The sequence below is a fragment of the Phyllobates terribilis genome, unplaced genomic scaffold (assembly GCF_046119375.1).
Source record: "Phyllobates terribilis strain yellow unplaced genomic scaffold, ASM4611937v1 Scaffold_3__8_contigs__length_932513732, whole genome shotgun sequence".
Classification (NCBI taxonomy): Eukaryota; Metazoa; Chordata; class Amphibia; order Anura; family Dendrobatidae; genus Phyllobates; species Phyllobates terribilis.
In genome coordinates this window covers 178,202,550-178,227,490 of record NW_027362763.1, presented here as the reverse complement: position 1 = coordinate 178,227,490, position 24,941 = coordinate 178,202,550, and the positions used below count along the sequence as shown (strand labels likewise).

The following is a 24,941-nucleotide window of genomic DNA, read 5'->3' as shown; positions in this document are numbered from 1 at the left end:
AAGGTCATTTTAACTTTTCCGGCATCCCACAGGACGTCCAATTTTTCCCACAAAACACCACAACCCCTCCCCCCTAAAGCCCCCCACCCAACATAAACTACCCCCCCACACTCATCATAATACACATACCACTTAATATACATACAATAAACGATATGCAACATAACAGTACAATACACAACATAACAATATATCTAGACAACATAACAATTTACCCTAAGGAACTAGATATAACCAAAATCAGACCCAAGTTTGGTGCTTGCAAGCCCTATATTCCGGTTTCCAATATCACAAAACAAAAGACTACAAGTGAGGGTGGCAGCCCACCACCAGGGAACTACAGAGGCTCTCACCCTAATCTAACACACACCATCCTGTCCCTCCCTAATAAAGAAAAAGGAAAACCTGTCCTTACCGCCCTACCAATCTTTCCCTACCTGTCCCTACCTGTCCCTCACTGGCCCTCTCTACCAATCTAATACTAACTACCTGTCCCTGAAGACTGTCCCTATCTGTCCCTCCCTGACCCTACACAACTGTCTGACCCTACAAAATAAATATAAAATATAAAATATAGAAAGAAACTAACTCACCCTATCACAGACACACGGAACCTAACTCTCCCTAGGGCACATTAAATGAGAACCCTCTCCATAGAAGGGAAGCCCTCCCTGCACCCAGCCTCTCATACTCCAGTGAGCGCACTTTTGCCAGGTCACCCAGGATGTTCCTAATCACCTCTTCCCGGGGGAGGGCTTTCTGCTGGGTGGACACTAAACACTGTGCGTTCCACGTGTAGAACCTAATTACTAAGCTAACTAAGAAAATAGTGCCCCGATCTCGGCCACCAAGGGACCTGAATGCCCCATAGGCCCACTCCGCATAGGAAAGGCCTGACAGCCTGGGCCAGCCAATGGAAGCACCCACCCTACTGTAGATCTCTGTATTAAAGGGACACTGAAGCAGGAAGTGCTCCATGCTTTCAAGCATGCCGCCACACTCCTCGCGGGGACAATCCCGGTCATCAGAGTTCCTGTACTTCAGGTTGTCCCTCACATACAGTCTCCCATGGAAGCAGCACCAAGCCAAGTCCCAAAACTTCAAGGGTATCCGTTTAGAGTTTAATAACCCAAGCCCTACCTCCAGATCCCGGCTTGGGCAATCCTTGAGCGCCAGGGGCTTCTGAAAGTGGGTCAACAGGACCCTATTGTCAAGTAACCTACTTGCCAAGGTCCTGATCTCCCACACTCCCAGACCCCACCGGCGGATCACCTTCAGAACCGGGGTAACATAAGCTGGAAGATGCCCATGAGGCGTTCGAAGGTCCTTCACCTGCCCTCCTGTCTCCCATTCCTGGAAAAAAGGCCGAAACCACCCCCTACAAGAGAATACCCACGGAGGAGCCCTCTCTAACCAGAGGTTGGCGATGTTTGCCTTAAGAAAGGTGTTTAAAAGAAACACCACTGGGTTGACCATACACAACCCTCCTAGCCTCCTCGTGCGGTACGTGACCTCCCTCTTGATTAGGTTCAGCCTATTCCCCCACAATAGCTGGGAGAACAGGCTGCAGACCCGTGTCCAAAGAGGTTCTGGCAAGATGCAGACAATGCCCAAGTATATTAATAAAGGGAGCAAATACACTTTGGTCAGGCTAACCCTTTCCCTCAGGGTCAAGGACCAACCCTTCCACTGATCCACCTTCTAGGCGGCGATCTTAAGTCTGCCCTCACAATTTTGCTGGGGATAGTCCCCCGGGCCGAAACTGATGCCAATATTTTTGCTGTGGCCTGGGGCCCTGGAAGGGTGTCCAGGAGATCAAAACTTGGATCTCCCCCTCCCAGCCAGAGACTCTCACACTTATCCCGGTTGATCATGGACCCGGATGCCTCCACCCTCAGACATGACCCAATCTGCCTCCCCTCTCGAAGATACAAAAAGGGGAACGTCATCGGCGTACGCCACTACCCTCAAGGTGGCCTCTGGCCCGGTCCACCCCGACTGCCACCAATGGTCCACGCTCCACCCTCCTTAAAAGGGGGTCGATCGCGAACACGTATAACAGTGGGCTCAGAGGACAGCCCTGGCGGATGCCAGACTTCACCTCAAAAGGGTGTCCGACTCATCCGTTCACGAGCGTAAAAGTCTCTGCACCATTGTATAACACTCTCAACCAGTCAACAAACCTCCTGGGCAGACCGTACCTCAGAAGGACGGACCAGAGGTACTCATGGTTGACCCGGTCAAAGGATTTCGCCTGGTCTAAGGACAGCAAGTACCCCTTCCAGTGACCTGCCCTGCCCTGCTCCAAAGCGTCCGAGGAGAAACATTCATTAAACACTTCAGTCAAGAGGGGTCCAAGTAGTCCCTAATAGTCTTGTCTTGTAAAACTCAGATGTTAAGCCATCCGGACCAGGCGATTTTTTGGGTCGAAGCCCATCAAAGGCCCGTCTCACTTCCTCTTCCCTGATTGCTTCTGCCAAAACATGAAGAGAGGGGTCATCCCCTGGCTTAGGGATGGTTTCAGCCAGGAAAGCCAACATCTCATCCCGATCAGGTTCCCTCCTCCCCAAGAGGTGTGAGTAGAAGGATCTGACCACCTCCAGGATCCCTGATCCAAATTCAGGGACCCCGTACTGTCGATCAGTCCTGTTACCACCTAACAACTCACTGACATCCTGCAGTTCCTGTAAGGGTCAGGCGAGCGGTACCTCCGAAATCCCTCTCAAAAACCAAGGATGTGTGCCTATAATACTGGCACCCCTTGAGCAAGGTCTTCACCCTGGAGATTTCCTCACGGTCCCCTCCAGTCGAGACGAGCTGCTCGAGTTTCCTCCCCAGATCCCGATACAGGCGGTACCTGCTCAGGCCCCTGAGGCTCGAGAGCTGACGTAAGAACCTTGCAACCCTTCTTTTGAAGTCCTCCCACCACTCAGACTTAGTGCTACAGAGACCCAAGAGAGGTACCTGGCTCTGAAAAATTCCTCAAAGTATTGTCTTACATCCGCTTCTTCCAATAGGGATGAATTCAGCTTCCATAGGCCTCTCCATATCCGGGGAGTCTCTGTAACATTCAAGGAAAAGAAAATGAAACAGTGATCGGAGAATTCCACCTCAACAGCGGACACGGCAAATGAGACGGCTTCCTCCTTTAAAAAAAACCTATCTATCCTAGACCTACAACTACCCATATGAAAGGTGAAACCCCCGTGACCTGGGGTGTGCGGGATGTGGCGAGCTTCGATTGCCATGCTATTAAGGGTATTACTATCAAAACCTAGCCTTCGGTCTCCGGGGCCTCCCCTATCACGGGATCTAGTTATAGTATTAAAGTCCCCCCGAAGACCACCTGCCGGCTCGTAAAAAGATAGGGCTTGATCTTCAGGAAGAGACATTTACGATCCCACTTTGACTGTGGACCATAGATATTAATGAGCCGGAGCTCCTGTCCCCTCATGAAGACGTCAAGGACCAAGCACCTCCCCATTTCTACCTTGATCACCCATCTGTAGGCACATTAGTGGCCGGGGTGGGGCTTTAGATGCTTTTGCCCCCTTTCTGTTCCTTCTCCGACGACTCTTACTGGTCTTACTGTCACCTGATTTTTTAGGCTGCTCCACCACCTCCTCGTCCAGACTTTCATACTGAGAGGAGTCATCAGAAGCAGCCTCCTCCTCCCTCTCCATCCTCCTGATCTCCTCGCTCACTGCCTCCTCCCCCAGGGCCTCAGGGGCTCCGGCTGCCGCTTTTGGGGTGGGGACAGACATCACCCCAGTCGCCTGAAGCTTATCCTGCCCCCTACCCCCACGGCGCCTCACCTGATGCCACTGGTGGGCATATGTACTGGCCTCGTCTTCCCTCACTGGCCCCTCAGCTCCTCTTCCGCCCCCACCTCCAGCTCCAGCAGAGGATGCACTGCCAGGGACCCCCCCACGTCTCTACCCCGCCTGACCAGAGATGGTGTTAGAAAAGGAGCGGGGCAGCGGCTATACGGGTGACCTAGGTCACCACACAGGTGACACCTAATGTCACCACAGGCAGCGGCAAGATGACCTACCCTGCCACACAAGGCACATTTCTGCACCTTGCAGCTCGCGCTGAAGTGGCGGTGATCACCGCACCTGTGGCAGACCTTCGGTTGCCATTGGTAGAAGATCAGGATCCTGTCCCTCCCCAGAAATGCTAATGAGGGGATGCGAGTGACAGTACCGCCTGAGACCTTCAACCTCATCATGAAGGTCCAGCCCCCTGACCAAATGCCAAACTCGTCCCTGTTCTTCTTTGGGACGTCCGTGACCTCCCCATAGCGAGAAAGCCACGTCACGATGTCAATACCAGAAAGTGACTCGTTATTGGTTAGAACGGTCACTCTCTTTGCTCCGTTTTGGTGAGACACCGCCTGCACGGCAAAGTCTCGCCAGCCGGGCTCCCCCTTCACCAGTTCAAAATTCGACCAGAAAAGCTCTAGGCCCTCTGGCCGAACAAAACTGATGTCGAAGATGGGGGTACCAAAAGGATGGATCAGGGCAAAAATGTCAGTTGCCCTGAAGTTCATCTTCAGGAGGAGCTCCATGACCCTCGCTCTTGGCGGGCACGCTTCACTGCCCCTCCACCGAAGACGGACCACATTCCTCCTGGCCACCCCCTGCCTGGCTGTCAGAAGGGACCACACTGTCTCCCCCTCCCTTTTATCTTGGAAGGCAGCCAGGCCAAGTCTATCCAGCCAAAAGGCCAGATCCACCTCTCTTCCCTCTACCTCGATCGTCCTTTGTCCCTTCTTGAGGGCCTCCAGAAAACGGCGTTGCAAGGTCCAGAGGTGAGGAAGCCCCCGAGAAGACCCCAGCTACTACCCCCTCAAAACTCTGGGGACTAGCAGCCGGGGGGGCAGATGGAACGGCCCTGTCCTCACTCCCCCCACTACCAACAGACATACCCTTCTTACCCCCTGCCACAGACACACCAACACTCGTATCCTTAACCACAGACACATCCATACCCACGCCATCCCCATCCATGTCAACAGTCACCCCACTTGCCCCACTCACATGCACACTGGGGTCACAGTTTTTACGTTTCTGGACACACTTTTTACCACCAGTTTTATCTCCGGCATTGCTTGCTGCATTATTACTGCCGCCACCTGCTGGCAGCACCTTCCCTGCCAGGGGGTTTTGGGAGCCAGGTGCTGCTGCCATTTTTGCCGGAGCCCCTGCCCCAGATAAGCCCACGGACACAGACACCCCAACAGAACAGACAGGCACCCCCTCTATTGTCCGTCACAGCCGTGGCACTACTGCTCTCAGCAGTGACCTTTGTTGCACTCTTTGTAGCTGTCAGCGCTAAGCCCCACCCCTTTTCTGGCGGAGCAAGGCTCACTTGGACGGGGTTTGCCTGTGAGGCCACGTCCCCCGCACCAGGCAGCACAGTGGGGGCCCCAGAGGCCACTCCCACCAGTGCCGTGGATGGCAGGGAGGCCGCGCCCCCCGAAGCCGGCCGCGCAGGGACCCCCGAAGCCGAACCAGAACCGAGTCTACTCACAGGGGCACCTGCTCTCAGGGACACAGCACCCCCTACCATCAGACCCTTGGCCACAAATAGCCTGGCCACACCAGCTCCGGCGGCCGGCCCCAGGCTAGGTCACTCCCCCTCGGCACCCACCATTACTGGGCCCCTGCGCAGGGGGCCCCGACCTCACCGCGGATCCCACCAGGGGAGCAGGCCCCACCTTTCCCTTATGAGCCGGCTTTGCTGGAGCCACAGGCCCCGCGCCCTTTACCTTACTAGGTGCCTGGGTCCCTAAAAGTGATCCAGATTTAGCGGATCCATGTGTGAGGGACCCAGACACCCCAGCACATGCGGCCCCGGCTGTCGGTGCGCTGCCGGCAGCGCAGGAGGCAGAGGCAGATGTACGTGCCGCCCCCTGCACGCCAGCAGCTGCACCAGGTGCCAGGCCAGACCCCCCACTTACAGGGGTTCCAGCGCGAGCAGCACCATAGATGACACCCACCTTTGGGCCACCCTCCGCGCCATGCTCCATATCAGACACCTCTGATCCACTGCCTCCATTACCACAAACAGAGGCAGCGCTCTGCATGCCACGATCTGTATTCTCCTCGCTCCCTCGCTGCGGACCCACAACAGAGTCCAAGCCGGGGTGGGTGGCGAGTGCCGCACAACGGGACAGGGAGGCCCTACAGGGGGACATACACAAACTTGTGTGCAACTGATGTTTTTCTCCTCTTTTTTTTTGCTTTTCTCTTCATCCCCCTCCCAGGTGCCTCATCCTCGTAGACCTCATCCCCGAACGCAAGCTGAACAAAACGTGCCGGGGACTCGATCTGCTGGATCTGCTGCATGATGAGGCAGCCCCCCTCACTGCTACTACTCCCATCCTCCTCATCCTCCCCCTCGCTCCCACTTCCCTCTGAAGGGCCAGAATCAGACGGGAGAGCCATCTGCTCAGGAGCTCTCCCGCTAGGCGATGCCTGGAGATCACTTACCAGGCCATCAGGCGGTGGGTAAGGCGCAACCTCCTCAACGCATACCTCTTCCTCCACCACCACCTGGCCGGGGCCCTGCGACCCCTCCAGAGCCCCACCGGTCATGGCGCTGAACCGGTCATCATTCTCCAGCTTCTCCTTAAAGGGTCCACTGCCCGCCAAGATGGTGCATCTGCGGTCTTCCAGCTCTTGAATGGCCCGTTTGATCTTCTGGACCACGGCGGATAGCTCAGGCTTCTTGCTGCCAGAGGCCCTCTCGGACCTCTCCTGAGCTACCCTCAACTCCCCCCAGAGGGATCTTAGCTTCCTTGAGGCGTTCTCATACTCACAGAGGTGCGCATGGATACGGGAGGCATAGGTGATGGTTGCCTCCCTCGCCACCTTGGTACCCCAATCAAGGGGCACCGCTGCAGCACCTCTGCTCATACTCGACCTACTTCCGGAGGGAGGAGCCGCCGGCGGCCATGGCCTCGGGGGTTCTCCTGGTCCTCATGCTGGACCCCTTGCCTTGTCTGGACCTGGTCATCCTAGCCGGGATGGTGTTTCCTCCCGCCCCCCGCCGGTTTGGACCGGGGGGCAGGAGCCAGGGGCCGAGCCCCGGACGCCAATCAACAAGCAAGCCTGCTTTCCTGGGAAGGGGGCAGACAAAAAGCCCCAGATGGAAAAAAACCTCCCTTCCCAGGAGCTCTCTCCACACACCAAACACAGCCCTCGCAGCTCATAGCAGGCTTCGCCTCCACCTCTTCCTGTCTGGAGCTGCGGCTGACAGAACTGAAATTAACCCTCTTGCTATATGCACTACAGTCTGCCACATACACTGCCTGCCTGCCTAGCGCTAATATCTATGCAGCTGGATTAGTCCTCAGAAGGACTGTTACTTGAGATCGATATGTGAATAATATATGGTGGTAGACCTACACTAACTAAGAAACAAACAAATCTCTCCCTAGCTCAGCAGCACCTCTCCCTACACTGTATGATTCCGGAGTGGCTGTGATGAGCATGGCGGCGCCAGGTCTGATATAGACCTGATGACGCTGTGCAGCCAGCCAATCACCGTAATGCCACAACCAACATGGCTGCGGCATTACAGTGTGTGGCAGACAATCCCTGTATGTTTATTGGCACTTTCGGAGAAATCTCAGAAATACTCGGCGAGTGCCGATCATCTCGAGCAGTGAGATGCTCGGGAGAGCACGGAGCAATAGCGAGCATTCTCGCTCATCACTAATGGGGAGGGGTCTTTAAGAAACTGTAATGCATAGTAAGAGGATAAAAAATTAAAGCTGCACTCACCGGTCTTTAAAACTTTTTTCAAAATTTATTTCATGTCTTTAATAAAAAACAGTGGAAAGCAGGGAGAGCGGGGAGGAAGAGACAGACGACAGTTGTTTCACACTGTGGACAGCGCTTCTGCAGGTCCAGATCGTCAGAACTGCAACCTCACTTCCTTTAACAGGTGCATAATTGAGGTCAAAATGAATAAATTAAAACATCATAAAAACATTGAAAAATCGGATCTATCATTCAGCCCCAATGGACTAGTGGCATTAGTATGAGAAATCCAAATTGCTTTGCTTTGTAGAAGTATTTTATTAAAATTGCCTCCTCTGGCTGGATAAGGAACATATTCTATCCCTGCAAATCTGTGGGTTAGAATCAGCATTGTGAAACTGAGTTACATGGGGAATTAACCTTCTTAATGACTATAGAGTGGAAATGTTCCCTGATACGTATAAATAAAGGACGAATGATCTTGCCTATGTAAAAATAGCCACATGGACAAAAAATAACATATACGATATACTTAAATCTACAAGATATAAATTGATTCACCTTATGTGTAACGGAGCCCATTCTAAAGGGATTATCCGTTAGATGCCGATCACAAAAAGAGCAAGTGCCACATCTAAAATTACCTAATGGTATACATTTTTCAAGCCAATTACTCGATTCTGCTGGCAATCAGTGTTTGCCAATGTGGTCCCCAATATTATGACTCCTTTATAAGATATATAAGTGTTTTGGCCACAGTTTTTGCTAAATCCTTATCACTCTCAATAATATGTCAGTTATTATGAATGGCTTTCCTTATAACATGGTCCAGAGGGCTATGTTTAAAATGAAACACAAATCTCTTTTCACTTTGATTTTTTTGTCTATTATAGCGTCGGTGTAGTAAATCTAATTGGAAAAATTTAGCCACTTTTTCCAAAGCTGCATTCAGTATTTTTATAAGATAACCTCTGTCTAAGAAATGAGATTTCAATTCATGTGCCTGTAGAAGAAATGTAGCATTAATGCTGTTGATTTTTCAGCAGTTCAAAAATGAATTAGTAGATGTGAGTTTTTTATAGACTGCAGTTTTTATCTCACCATCTTGTACTGAAACAGACACATCCAAAAAATTGAGGGAATTACCCCCGAATTCCGACGTGAATTGCATATTGAATGTATTGGTGGTATTTAAATAAAAAACAAAGTCTGAAAAATCTTTTGCTGAATCTGCCCATATTATAAAGATATCATCAATATACTTCAAGAATAATTTAATATATTTAATATATGGGCTTTCTACTGTGCAGATATACTTTTTCTCAAAATAAGCTAAAAAAAGGTTTGCATATACACATGCAACTGGGGTCCCCATCGCCGTGCCAGTGCACTGCTTATAACATTTCTCTGCAAACTGAAACCTATTATAAGTGAGGACAAATTCTAAGCTTTCACTGAGAAAAGCAACATAATCTTCACTTTTTTCTGATTGTTGCAAAATGGTTGTTATCACTTCAATACCAAGAAGGTGAGGTATTCTTGTGTACAAACTGACAACGTCTATAGATACTAGAGAAAAATCTGGCTGCCATATAAAATCTTTTAATGATGAAATAAAGTCCCCCATATCCCTAATAAATGATGGAATACCTTTTAATAATGGATTTAACATCTAATCCAAATATTGAGAGTGTGGTTTTGTAAGTGAAACAATAGCTGAAATTATTGGACGTCTAGGTGTTTTTTTTTATGGACTTATGGATTTTTGGTATGGTGTACCAGTACGGCTTCTGAGGATAATCAGGGAACAATTTTTCAGCACGTTTTTTTGACAAAAAAACTTTCTGTACATATTTCTTAAGCAAGTATCGCAAGATGTTTTTATATTTATTTGTGGGGTCACTCAATAATTTCATATAGGTGGTAGTGTTAGATAATTGTGTTAAAGATTCTGTAATATAGTCTTCCTTACGTAGGAGAACCAGATTACTGCCCTTATCCGCCTTTCTAACCACTACGTCCTGCCAAGTTTTAATATCATTCAGGGCTGCGTTCTCTTTAATGGTTAAATTAGGAATTGCAGGTTTATATATCAATGATTCACATCTCTAACAACATGGTCATAAAAACAATCCACCATGTTCCCCGGAGAGATTGGTGGCATATAGGAAGAGGGCAAACCACCTGTAAAAGCAAAAAATTAATTATCTGAGGAGTCATTTTGTGTCTGAATTACTGTTTGCCAGAAAGCTTTGATCCTGTTGAATTGAAAATAGATTTATTTAAAGCTACAAGGAAACTACATCTTCATAAGACTTTCTCGCAAAAGTCTCAATCGGATATTATGTTGGTTATACCAGACGGAGAAGTTCCATGTAATCCATCAGTATAGGGATTTTCAGTAATTAACTTGGGCGATCATGCAACATATGATGATGCCACTATATTGCATTCTCTAGATTCTTCTGATAAATGTTATGTAGCAGACACAAAATGACTCCGCATATAATGAATTTTTTGCTTTTACAGGTGGTTTGCACTCTTCCTATATGCCACCAATCTCTCTGAGGAACATGGTGGATTGTTTTTATGACCGTGTTGTTAGAGATGTGGAATCATTGATATATATACCTGCAATTTCTAATTTAACCATTAAAGAAGTTGTACACTACTTTATATTACCCCCCCAATGTATCACTGCGGGCCCCTAAGACTTTTTGTAAATACCTTATGTTGCAGATAATGCCTGTGAGCGGCGCTATCGATGGCCGCTCACAGGCATCAAGTGACCCTGCGCTGACGTCACAAGACGTGAGGCGTGACTCAGCGCTGGGGTCCCTGCGGTGGCTGCTGGGTTGTGGGCGTGGTTACCCCCCGCGTCACACCCATCATCCACCTCACGCTTTCCCAATGAATGGTGAGAGGGAGAGCACGCAGTGGATGCCGGGTGTGACCTGGGGGGGTAACCACGCCCACATCCTGGCATCCACATGGAACGCGGACAAAGACCCCCAGCTGCTGCCAGCACTTGTCGTGACATCAGCGGATGTAAGAGCCGGCTGCAGACGGGGGTCACGTGATGCCTGTGATCTGCAACATAAGGTATTTACAAAAAGTCTTAGGGGCCCCAGGGGAGATACATTGGGGGGTAATATAAAGTAGTGTACAACCCCTTTAAAGAGAATGCAGCCCTGAACGATATAAAAACTTGGCAGGACGTAGTGGTTAGAAAGGCGGATTAGGGCGGTAATCTGGTTCTCCCATGTAAGGAAGACTATATTGCAGAATCTTTAACACAATTACCTGACACTACCACCTATATGAAATTATCGAGTGACCCCACAAATAAATATAAAAACATCTTGCGATCCTTACTTAGGAAATATGTAGAAAATGTTTTTTTGTCAAAAAAAGTGCTGAAAAATTGTTCCCTGATTATCCTCAGAAACCATACTGGTATACCATACCAAAAATCCATAAGTCCATAAAAAAAACACCTGGACGTCCAATAATTTCAGCTATTGGTTCCCTTACGGAACCACTCTCTCAATATTTGGATTGGATGTTAAATCAATTATTAAAAGGTATTCCATCATTTATTAGGGATACAGGGAAATTTCATCATTAAAAGATTTTATATGGCAGCCAGATTCTTCTCAAGTATCTATAGACGTTGTCAGTTTGTACACAAGAATACCTCACCATCTTGGTATTGAAGCGATAACAACCATTTTGCAACAATCAGAAAAAAGTGAAGATTATGTTGCTTTTCTCAGTGAAAGCTTAGAATTTGTCCTCACTCATAATAGGTTTCAGTTTATAAGCAGTGCACTGGCACCGTGATGGGGACCCCAGTTGCATGTGTATTTGCAAACCTTTGTTTAGCTTATTTTGAGAAAAAATATATCTGCACAGTAGAAAACCTGTATATTAAATATATTAAATTATTCTTGAGGTATATTAATGATATCTTTATAATATGGGCAGGTTCAGCAAAAGATTTTTCAGACTTTGTTTTTTATTTAAATACCACCAATACAATCAATAATTCACGTCGGAATTCGGGGTAATTCCCTTAATTTTTTGGATGTGTCTGTTTCAATACAAGATGGTGAGATATAAACTGCATTCTATAAAAAAACCCATGTCTACTAATTGATTTTTGCACTTTAATAGTGCTCACCAGGCTCATACAAAGGCCGGTCAGCCTTATAGCCAATTTTTAAGGCTTAGAAAAATCAACAGCAGTGATGCTACATCACATGAATTGAAATCTCATTTCTTAGACAGATGTTATCCTATAAAAATACTGGATGCAGCTTTGGAAAAAGCGGCTAAATTTTTCCAATCAGATTTACCACACCGACGCTATAATAGACAAAAAAATCAAAGTGAAAAGAGATTTGTGTTTCATTTCAAACATAGCCCTCTGGATGATGTTATAAGGAAAGCCATTCATAATAACTGGCATATTATTGAGAATGATAAGGATTTAGCAAAAACTGCGGCCAAAAAAACTATTATATCTTAATTCAGTTTCACAATGCTGATTCTAACACACTCAGATTTGCAGGGATAGAATATGTTCCTTTTCCAGCCAGAGGAGGCAATTATAATAAAATACTTCTACAAAGAGAAGAAATTTGGATTTCTCGAACTAACGCCACTCGTCCTTTGGGACTGAATTATAGATCCGATTTTTCAGTGTTTTTATGATGTTTTAATTTTTTAATTTTGACCTCAATTATGCACCTGTTAAAGGAAGTGAGGTTGCAGTTCTGACGATCTGCACCTGCAGAAGCGCTAAACACAGTGCAAAACAGTTGTCGTTCGTCTCTTCCTCCCCGCACTCACTGCTTTCCACTGTTGTTTATTGAAGACATGAAATAAAGACTGAAAAAAGTTTTAAAGAACGGTGAGTGCAGCTTTATTTTTTTCTCCTCTTACTATGAATTACGGTTGATTTAAGTCTAGCACCTATATGTTCTTAAATCTAGGTCACCTGGCTTTCTATAACAGGTGGGGTCTATTGGTTGCCTCTATAGGTGGTGCAGACATTTTACTTTGTTTGGTCTTTAAGAAACTCCTTCACATACAGTACAGACCAAAAGTTTGGACACACCTTCTCATTTAAAGATTTGTACATTCACACTGAAGGCATCAAAACTATGAATTAACACATGTGGAATTATATACTTAACAAAAAAGTGTGAAACAACTGAAAATATGTCTTATATTCTAGGTTCGTCAAAGTAGCCACCTTTTGCTTTGATGACTGCTTTGCACACTCTTGGCATTCTCTTGATGAGCTTCAAGAGGTAGTCACCGAAAATGGTCTTCCAACAATCTTGAAGGAGCTCCCAGAGATGCTTAGTACTTGTTGGTCCTTTTGCCTTCACTCTGCGGTCCAGCTCACCCCGAACCATCTCGATTGGGTTCAGGTCTGGTGACTGTGGAGGCCAGGTCATCTGGCGTAGCACCCCATCACTCTCCCTCTTGGTCAAATAGCCCTTACTCAGCCTGGAGGTGTGTTTGTGGTCATTGTCCTGTTGAAAAATAAATGATGGTCCAACTAAATGCAAACCGGATGGAATAGCATGCTGCTGCAAGATGCTGTGGTAGCCATGCTGGTTCAGTATGCCTTCAATTTTGAATAAATCCCCAACAGTGTCACCAGCAGAGTACCCCCACACCATCACACCTCCTCCTCCATGCTTCACGGTGAGAACCAGGCATGTAGAGTCCATCCATTCACTTTTTCTGCGTCGCACAAAGACACGGTGGTTGGAACCAAAGATCTCAAATTTGGACTCATCAGACCAAAGCATAGATTTCCACTGGTCTAATGTCCATTCCTTGTGTTCTTTAGCCCAAACAAGTCTCTTCTGCTTGTTGCCTGTCCTTAGCAGTGGTTTCCTAGCAGCTACTTTACTATGAAGGCCTGCTGCATGTCTCCTCTTAACACTTGTTGTAGAGTTGTGTCTGCTGCTAGAACTCTCTGTGGCATTGACCTGGTCTCTAATCTGAGCTGCTGTTAACCTGCGATTTCTGAGGCTGGTGACTCGGATAAACTTATCCTCAGAAGCAGGGGTGACTCTTGGTCTTCTTTTCCTGGGGCGGTCCTCATGTGAGACACTTTCTTTGTAGCGCTTGATGGTTTTTGAAACTGCACTTGGGGACATATTCAAAGTTTGCCCAATTTTTCTGACTGACTGACCTTCATTTCTTAAAGTAATGATGGCCACTCGTTTTTCTTTACTTAGCTGCTTTTTTCTTGCCATAATACAAATTCTAACAGTCTATTCAGTAGGACTATCAGCTGTGTATCCACCTGACTTCTCCACAACACAACTGATGGTCCAAAACCCATTTATAAGGCAAGAAATCCCACTTATTAAACCTGACAGGGCACACCTGTGAAGTGAAAACCATTACCGGTGACTACCTCTTGAAGCTCATCAAGAGAATGCCAAGAGTGTGCAAAGCAGTCATCAAAGCAAAAGGTGGCTACTTTGAAGAACCTAGAATATAAGACATATTTTCAGTTGTTTCACACTTTTTTGTTAAGTATATAATTCCACATATGTTAATTCATAGTTTTGATGCCTTCAGTGTGAATGTACAATTTTCATAGTCATGAAAATGCAGAAAAATCTTTAAATGAGAAGGTGTATCCAAACTTTTGGTCTGTACTGTATAAATCATTGTTAATTGAAGTAGATTTGCTGTACAGAATTCATGTGGTAAATTTATGGCAATTCTGACATGTCAAAATGCTACCCAAGAGAACAAAGAAAAATAGACAGCATCAAATGTTTAGGTTAGAAAATACAGCATTTACCTGTTAAAGAATTATTGGCAAGTTTGAAAGTTATCCCTTATACTTAGTATATGGGGTAACTGCCTAATCGCCAGGGGTCCAACTGCTAGAACCCCCACCGATTCCAAGAGCCAGAGCTCTGTAGATCCCCATGTGAATGGAGCAGAGGTCAATTATGCGCACTGCCGCTCCATTAATTCTTAATGAGACTGCTGGCGATAGCTAAGCAGTGCGCTTGACTGGTCTTTGGCACCCGCATAAGAATTAATGGAGGAGAGGTACAAATGATTAGACCTCTACTTCACAGGAATTCTAGTTGTTGACCTCCAGTGAACAGGAAGTTGTTTCCTATCCCATGCTATTCTGCTATACCTTTTTTACAATAGCCACATCTTTTTTTATGTTTCCATCGATATAACCATATGAGGGCTTGTTTTTGCAGAACGAGCTATAGATTTGAAATCCATTTGTCAAATCACCATATAGAGTGCTAAAAGTTTGACAATAAATTCCAAGTGTGGTGGAAAAACTCAATTCAACCATAGCTTTTTTTTTCTTTCAGCATTCATTATGCAGTAAAATTTACCTATAAACATGATTCTTTAGATGATTATGATTATGACACTACCAAACTTGTAAATTTCCTTTGTACTCTAACAGTTAAAACAATTCAAATTTAATAAAAAATGTTGTTAGTGTTAACATTTCCTCAGACTCAAAACTTTTTTATTTGTTAGTTTACGGGCCTGTATGAGGGATTTCTTTTTGCATGGTGAGCTGACATTTTTATTGATACCACTTTGGAGTATTTAGGACATGTTGATTTTCATGGATTGGACTTTTGGAGATGCAACAATGCCAATTTTTTTTATTTTTTTATCAATATCTCTTTATTTCAACAAACTCTAGGAAGTAGCAAGGCAAAACCTACGTCGGGGTGGAGGGACATGTTGCTGGTCCTCACCGTGGCTGCTGCAGTCTTCATTAAGAAAGGTAGCATCTTCTATTAAGGGCTCATCCCCAAATGTGTAAAAAAAAAGTTCCGTATTCTGGACCGAAAAAACGCACGAGTGCCATGGGAGTGTCATGCGAGTGTCATGGGATTGCTATGCGATTTTCTCACCTAGCATACGTATGTGACATCCGTATGCAATCTGTATGCAATGCGATTTTAACATGGGCTTTTACATAGGGGAATTGTCGAGGGCTTTTACACAGTTTTCTATTGCAATATTCTTCACTACACATATAAATATATGTATATAGATACACCTGCCATACGCCCTCACGCAGTGTGAGACGCTGTGCTGGAACAGTCACTGTTCCCCGCGCCAGGACTTTGTGCGTGGGGAGCAGTGACCATTCAGTCTGTTCAATAGCTGGCACACTGTACCGCAGCGAGTGTCCTGCTGCCATTCTGCGGTCAGTGTGCCTGCTATTAAAGACCATGGATATTCACTACAATCCATGGGAGTGGGTTGCAGGGAATATTCATGAGCTTTAATAACGGGCACACAGACCGCAGAGCGGCAGCAGGAGCCACGCTGCGGCTCCAGTGTGCCGGCTATTAAGAAAAATGAATATTCATTGCTCTCCACGCCCATGGGTGTGGGGGGCTGGGAATATTAATTTTCTTTAGTAGCGGGCACAGCGTAGGCTGCAGCAGGAGTCTGCTGCCTCCTGTGCCACCCTGATCTCCCGCTGCCGCTCCCCCACACCCACCACCATGCACAGCCATGTATATAGTATTCGGACTATAAGACGCCCCCCTACTCTCCTCCAAAATTTTGGAGTAAAAAAGTGCGTCTTATAGTCCAAAAAATATGGTAATTTATTGTTAAATTAATGATTTTTATTATAAAAATTGGCGTGGAGTTCCTCGTAATTTTATAGTCTAGTAGAGGTTAAGCAGACAGCTGAGGCAGATGTTTGAAGCCTGGGAAGGGGGTAATACCCACGAAGCTTCTCAGGTCACCAATATCAGCCCCCCAGCAGAATACTTAGCCTTTACTGGCTATTAAAATGGGGGACCCCCCCCCCAAAAAAAAATGATGTGGGGCCCCCCTATTTTAACAGCTAGCAAAGGCTATGCACACAGCTGGGGGCTGATATTAATAGCTTAGAAAGGGGCCATGAATATTGGCCCCCTCCGAGGCTAGAAACAGGAGCCCTCAGCAGCCCCAGAAATGGTGCATCCATAGGATGCGCCAAGTCTGGCACTTAGCCTCACTCTGCTCACTGCCCTGTAGCAGTGGCAGTGGGGTTATAGGGCTGGGGTTGATGTCAGCTTATAATGCCAGCTGACATCAAGCCCAGTTTAGTAATGGAGAGGCGTCTATAAGATGCTCCGATTACTAACCCCATAGTGAGAGTGAAATGTAAAATAAAGACACCCACACAGTGAATAAAATATTTTATTTGAAATAAGCACAGACTCCTTTTAATGTTCTAAATTAAACTCTACTTACCATCACACTCATTCCACCTGAAGCCATTGTCACCTGCAATCAAAGTAAAATAATAAAGCAATCTCAACCTCACCTTTCCGATGTGAGGACCATCCATGTGTCCCGCGACAGCTCCAGGTCTGCTACATCTAGATGGCAAGCTGGATCATAGCTGGATGCGACCATCCAGCCTGCCATCCTGCAGAGACACTGAGGAGCTCAAGCATACTTGCGCTCCTCAGTGACTTGCTGTGACAGCATCAAGATGAGCTAAGTTCATGTTACTGGCCTGATTCTAGCCCCAGAGCGGGCCAATATTCATGGCTCCTTCCAAGGCTATTAATATCAGTCCCCAGCTGTCTGCATAGCCTTTGCTAGCTGTTAAAAAATGGGGACCCCACGTAATTTTTTGTGGGGGGGGGGGTCCCTCATTTTAATAGCCGGTAAAAGCTAAGTATTCAGCTGGGAGGCTGATATTAGTAGCCTGGAAAGCTCCGTATGGAGGCTTATTTTTTGCACAGTGAGCTGATATTTTAATTTATACCAATTTGGGGTTCCTGTGACATGTTGATTTTTATGGATTGGACTTTTAGAGATGAAACAATGCCAATAATGTTTATTTTTAATTATTAATACTTTGTTATTTTTGGTCAGGGAACATGAAGATGTTTCAACTTTTATGTTTCTATCTTTAACCCCTTCATGCCATTTGATAAAGTTGTTCTTGATCAGGAAGGGGTTCTCGCAAAATGACGATATAGGTACATCATGGCAATTGTGCAGGCACAGTAGCTATTTCTACACGAATGCCACCAGGAGCTCCTATTAAGTGATAGCCGAGTTACAGCTATCACAACCAGGGGTGGTGAGTGCACAGCCCAAGCTGTTTAACCCCATAAATGTCATGATCAATAGCATTTAGGAGGCAAGGAGAGGAAGTGGGCTCGTGTTTATCCTGCGCTCTACGCTGAGTGCTTACACCATGTTTTCTGTGCAAGTCTCTCAAATACGTAATTCAGACTGAACTTCCGATGGACGATTCCTATAATGAGGCAAATGGAGACACTTTGGACTCTGTCTGGCCAATTATCTGCTGTGTCCATCTTTTTAGGCGTGTATAAAAGTGAGGCCGGACACGGTTTTATGCACTTCTGAAAAGAAGGACTCTGCAGAAAAAAGGCCAAATGAAGTCCAGAGTAACTGGTTTCATGTGATTAACGTCATTCAGAGATTTAAATGGAAACCCTGATGTAAGTGCACAGCGTAAAGCACAGGATAAATGTGATCAAAATTTTATGTAAAATGTTCCCAATAAAATCTTCAATTGAATCCACAAAAAAAGCAAGTCCCCATAGTGGCCCGTCATCTTTAAATGGAAATAAAGGGGGCTTCAACATTACTGATAGCACACAGGCTCTGGAAAAGCTAAATAGATCCTTGCCCCTCAAAAGAAATACACCAAATTATGTGCTCCCAAATCCAAATGCCCCCTCTCCTTTCTGAGCCCCAGTGTGCAAAGACCACAGTTAGCATCCACTAATTTGTTAGTACTGTAACAATGAAAGCCTAGTTAATTTACAGGTGCATATCTACAGGAGCACAAGCTGGGCACAATGTATTGGCACTACAATGTACTGAGCACTACAATATACGAGCACTACAACGTACTGGGCACTACAAAAAAAACCCATGGAGTCAAAATTGTCACAATACCTGTAGATAAATACATAGAGAGGTGTAATTTCCAAAATAGGGTCAATTGAGAGAGGATTCTGGCACTTAGGGGCTGTGCTCATTATATGGAGTCCACAAACTATTCTAGGAAAATTTGCTCTAAAATCGTCAAATAAAGCTCCCCCCCCCCGATTCTCCCTGTATGACTAAACAATACTCACTAGTAACAAATGGGGAATTGCCTCACTTAGCAGAAATTATATAACAAATTTTGAAGCCATTTTTACCTATTTTCCCATGTGAAAATGTTAAATCTTGGGCTAAAGAAATTTTTTGGGGCAAAAATGTAATTATTGTTTCTTCACTGCCCAATGTCATAAAATTCTGTGACACGCCAATGGTGTCAATATGATCACTGCACCCTTAGATGAATTCATTTGGAGGTGTAGTTTGTAAATTGGGTCACTTATGAGGGGTTCTGCTGCTCAGGCACCTCAAGGTCTCTTCCAATGGGTCAGATCACCCGCAAACCATAACAGCAAAATCTGAACTTTAATATGGCTCTCCTTGACTTCTGAGCTTTTCACTGTGCCTGAAAAGTAGTTTCTGATAACATGCAGGGTGTTACGGATCCGGCTGGTGGAACCTCTGTGCCGCGGTGCAAGGAGGGACCCAGGGGGGCGTGACTAAGTATCAACTCAAACCGACCCAGGTCGTATGGCAGCTAACGACTCCATGACCAGGGAGGGACCGAGCAGAGGGACCAGGTGCTACTCTGGGGATGACCTTGTAAGAGAGCAGGTGGCTCCCACTGGTCAGCAGACTGACCTGTATAGCGGATGGACACAACAGGCAGGCAAAAGTCTCTGGATAGCTGACAGGTGGTCACGGCACATGACGGCAGAGCAGGTTGAAGTCTCTAGGTAACAGACAGGTGGTCACGGCAAGTGACAGCAGGAGCCTCCAGGTAGGCTACGGCAAGTGACGGCCAAGCAGGCTGAAGTCTCTAGGTTAGCAGGAGGGTGGTCACGGCAAGTGACAGCAGGAGCCTCCAGGTAGGCTTTCAGGTAACAGGAAGGTAATAGGCGAGTGCTCCCAGGTGAGCGGGCTAGCAGGCACAGCAGGTAGCAGGCAGGTAACTGGAAGGTGCTTCCTGGTAAGCAGGCGGACTTGCCCATAGACAGACTGGCGGGTAGAACGGAAGGCAGACTGTCGGGCTGGAGAGTAGTCAGGCTGGCGGACTGGAACAGTAGTCAGGCTGGCAACTGGACCTGAGGGCTGAAGCAGAGGTAAGTATGCTGTGCATCAACTTTTGCTCGGGCACCTCCATTTTGGAGGAGGAACCGTATATATGGGAGGACCCTCGGCTATTGGCCGGGGACTCCTTAGGACGGCGCGCGCGGCCCCTTTAAGAGAGAAGGAGCGCGCGCCCTAAGCACAGTGCCCGGGAAGCTGCGCGTGACGGCAGCAGCAGGAAGAGGAGCGCAGGAGGACGCCGTGCGGGGAGCGGGGAGGTGAGAGGGACGGCGTCTCTGCCTGGCAGGGGGCAGAGACACCGATGCTACACAGGGTATTGGCACACTCAGGAGTAATTGCACAACAAACTGTGATGTCTATTTTTTCCTATAAGTACTTATAAAAATTAAAAACGCAGGGCTAAAACAAAATTTTATTGGTAAAAATGTAATATTCTTTCTTCACCACCCAATGGTATAAAATTATGTGAGGCACATGTGGTATCAACATGCTCACTTCACCCCTAGATGAATTCATTAAGGGGTGTAGTTTGTAAAATGGGGTCAATTATAGGGGGCTCTGCTATTCTGGAAATGGTAACTTTCCATTGACTCAGCCCAATGTTATGCAATTCTCTGAATCACCTGAGGGCTCAATTTACTCACTACACCCCTAAAAGATTTCCCCCACCGCAGTAGTTTCCAAAATAAGGTCACTTTCGGAGACTTCTACTGTTTTGGCATGTCAGGGGCTCTTCAAATGTAACATGAAATGAGAAATCTAGTCAAGCCAAAATTGAGCTCTAGAATTCAAATGGCACTCGTTTCCTTCCAATCCCTGCTGTGCCCCCAAACAGTAGTTTTTCACCAAATATCAGGTATCGGTGTACTCAGGAGGGATTGCACAACACATTTTGGGGTCCATTTTCCCCTGTTTTCTTTGTAAAAATGAAACATTTGGGATCACACTATAATTTTTGCGTGAAAATTATACATTTTCACAACATTATACAATTATTTGAAGCACCTTTGGGATAAAGGTGCTTACCACAACTCTGGATAAGGCTGGGTGCCCATGTAGCGTTTTTCAAGCGTTTATGCTGCGGAATTTCTGCAGCGGAAACGCTTGTGAAACGCTAGGTAATCCGCACCCCATGTTCCCCAAGGGGATTCCGCATGTTCTATGCACATGCTGCGGATTTTTCCGCAGCGTTTATGCTGCGTACAAAAATCCGCAGCATGTCATTTAATTTTGCGGAAGCGCAGCAGAACTCGCGCCATTGACTTGCATTGAAACGCATAGAAACCGCGACTGTACATTTGTACAAGCGGCTTCTATGCGTCTCTATGTGCGGATGGTACCCAGTTCTGGAGGAGAGGAGACTCTCATCCAGACCTGGGTACCATTGTACCTGTAAAAAAAGAATAAAATAACAAATAAAGTTTATACTCACCTTTCCGAATGCTTTTCTCTGAATGCCGGCATCGCTTGAGGACCTGCGGTGACGTCACAGTCATGTGACCGCAGGCCGTTCACCACTCTGTCTCGCGATATGCTGGCAGCCGGGAACCAGACAGGAACGAGCGCTGCTGCACACACCGGGGCCTCGGGGGTGAGTATAGCTTTATTTGTTTTAATTTTTACGGTTCACACTGTATAAATCCATGCCGTTTGCATGGATTTATATAGTGTGACCTAGTTGTCAAGCACTTTCCAAGTGATGCTATCGCCTGGAAAGCGCTTGTCAATCTGCATGCGGAAACGCATGTGAACCCGCATGTGTATCCGCATGTATTCTGCAGGAAAAACGCATGCACAATCTGCATGCATTTTTTCTGCCAGGGAGATGCAGAAATGCTGCAGAAATTTTCTGCTTCATTTCTGCATCGTGGGCACATAGCCTTAGTTTCTTGTCGGGTGTAGTTTCCAAAATGGGGTAACTTGTGCAAATGTCACATGGCATCCACTATCTATTTCAAGCAAGTTTGCGCTCCAGAAGTCAAATAGCTCTCCTTCCCTTCCGAGTTCTGCTGTGTGCCCAAACAGTGAATTTCCACTAAATATCAGGTATTAGCATACTCAGTAAAAATTATACACTAATTTTGGGTTCCATTTTCTTTTGTTACCCTTGTGAAAATAAATAATTTGGGGCGAAAACATTTTTGTGGGAAAAGTTAACATTTTCATTTTTTCCTTTCACATTGCCTTAATTGCAATGAAGCACATAAAGCATTATTAAACTTCTTGAATGTGGTTTATTTTGAGCACTTTGAGGGGTGTTGTTTTTAAAATGGTGTCAACATTTTGTATTTTCTGTCACATAGGCCTCTCAAAGCCACTTTAAATGTGATGTGGTCTCTAAAAGAATAGGTTTGTAAATTTTGTTGGAAAAATGGACAATTGCTGATAAACTTTTAACCCTTCTAACTTACTACCAAAAAAATTATGTTTCAAGAATTATGTTGATGTAAAGTAGACATGTGGTAAATGTTATTTCTTCGTGATTTTGTGTGGTATAACGATCTAATTTAAGAGCAGACAAATTCAAAGTTAGAAAATTGCAAAGTTTTCACAATTTTTTAAATTTTTTTATAAATAAATGGCAATGATAGCAAACTCAATTTACCACTAACTATGAACTACAATGTGTCTCGAAAAAAACTTCTCAGATTCACTGGAATATGTTGAAGTATTGCAGAGTTATTGTAATATAAATGTACACTAGTCAGAATTGAAAAATTTGGTCTTGTCAAAACAGGCTTGGGGCTTAAGGGGTTAAAAACATTTTTTATTTTTTTTTATTTTTTCGAACTCTTCAGGGACATTAATGTGCCATTTTTTAATTGCTTGTTCTATTTGCAGTAATTCCACAGTTTTTCAATATATTGCTGAAGCGAAAATCTTCTATGACTCCCATTTTGTGGCTAGTTTTCATGAAAATACAAAGATGGTGGAATTGGGAGCAACACATCAGCATGCCATGAAACTTTGTTGGGGGGGTGATTAGAGCTGGAATGATCATATGACGTGATAGTCGTACTTAAATATCAATGTCTGAGTGTGACAGGGCATTAAAGTGATTAAATAACAATAACCAAAGCTAGCTGCTATAATGCTGGCACATGTTGTGTATGGAGTGGGCTCAACTAATCCTGACAATGAAGGGGCCAGAGCTTTGGTGAAGCATTGTGTCTCTTTTACAATCATTCCAAGCTTAGTGCTGGTTAACTGCAGCATCGCTGGCGTGAATACTTTTTATTAACATTTTATTTCCATATAAAATGACTTACCTTCTCATACCAAGCCATAAGTGGTGTCTCAGCAAATAATTTATCCAATTTCAAAGGAAAAAAATAGATATTTTTATAGGATGAAAGGGTTGGGTAGTGTTCTCGGATTTTTATCTCTTCATCTTCAATGATTATCTCATCTAGTCCTTTCATGAAGAACACCACTGGTCTGTCCGGATACACTCGAGCCGCTGATTCAACTGAGCATAAAACCAAGGATGGTTCATCCATTCTGTCTGTGGTTTCTACAAATAAGATACTATTTCCTTGCTGTAGAACATCCCTTATAAGCACATTTTTATGATTTAATGTTTGGTTAATATTGTAGCTAATAGCATTCTCTGCTCTTGAGAAATGAGATACAAGAGAATTGTGCTTTAGTAAGTCTTTGATGTCCATGCCTTTTTGTTTGATGATGGTTCTGGTTAAAAAGCTTAAAATTGCTATAAAAAGCACAATGGTAAAAATTCTTAGCTGTTTCAACATAGCTGTGATATCCTATAATGTATGGGAAGAAAAATGACATAATTAGACACGGTTATACTGGACTAACATGGTATCAAACAATACTAAAGTTGACCCAGGCTTTGTGATAATAATGTACTACAAAGCTTCAAAGAAGAGTTGGAGCTGACTTTGGTGCACATAAGTTGTTATTAGCATTTATATTTCTTACGAGTTTTCATGAAATATGAGTATCTAATTCTTATGAATACAAAATAATCTATTTGAGTGTACATTGGATATAAAAAGTCTAAACACCCCTGCTATAATGCAACAAGTAGTGGCTTAAATTTAGCACAACAGTGACATTACTAGAACTTGACATCCCTCAAATAATTGATGAAAAGACAGGAAGAAACTTTTCGGGGAGGCTGCCAAAATGTCTACAGCAATATTAAACAAGCTTAAGTAATTTCTGTCAAGTACTGGTTGTGATTGTGTACTGTATGTGACAAAAATTTCCCATATTGTTCATGTGTCTGGCCTGTGGTATAGAGTTACAAGACTGAAGCCTTTTCTTATAAAGAAAAACATCCAAACCTGGCTATGTTTTACTAAAATCTACATGAAGTCTGCCAAAATGCATATGAGAAACGTATTGTGGTCCGATGAGACAAGTTTTATCTTTTGACCAAAATTCCTAAAGGTATGTTTGGTTCAAAGCCCTATGGTAAGTCACCTCACTTGGCTGCTTCCGGAAGTAGACTCGGTAACCGTGTTTTCTCTGCAGGCTTTATTATGTGGCATAAAGCCTTGCAGCTCAAGCAAATAGTAAACACAGCCTTACTGGCAAAACAACAAAAAGATAAACAATAGCCAGAGGCATACCTAGAAATCATGGGGTCCCATAGCAGAAGCTCTAAATGGGCCCCCCCCACACAAAAAATAAATAAATCATAGAATCATAGAATGGTAGAGTTGGAAGGGACCTCCTGGGTCATCTGGTCCAACCCCCTGCTCAAAGCAGGATTCACTAGATCATCTCAGACAGATGTCTGTCCAGCCTCTGCTTGAAGACGTCCATTGAAGGGGAACTCACCACCTCTCGTGGCAGCCTGTTCCACTCATTAATCACCCTAACTGTCAAAAAGTTTTTTCTAATATCTAATCTGTGTCTCCTCCCATTTAGTTTCATCCCATTGCTTCTAGTCTTTCCTTGTGCAAATGAGAATAAAGATGATCCTTCTACAATGTGACA

General features: G+C 45.2%; 1 protein-coding gene across 1 annotated transcript in view; it reads right to left on the bottom strand.

Moving 5' to 3' along the window:
- LOC141258972 (alpha-1,4-N-acetylglucosaminyltransferase-like) overlaps positions 1-24,941 on the bottom strand; it is a 233,215-nt gene that overhangs the window by 15,737 nt on the left and 192,537 nt on the right. Inside the window, exon 2 of the mRNA XM_073674306.1 lies at positions 23,240-23,737. Within this exon, the coding sequence (XP_073530407.1) occupies positions 23,240-23,725 (486 nt within the window). The 5' untranslated portion in view covers positions 23,726-23,737. The remainder of the gene's footprint in view (positions 1-23,239; positions 23,738-24,941) is intronic.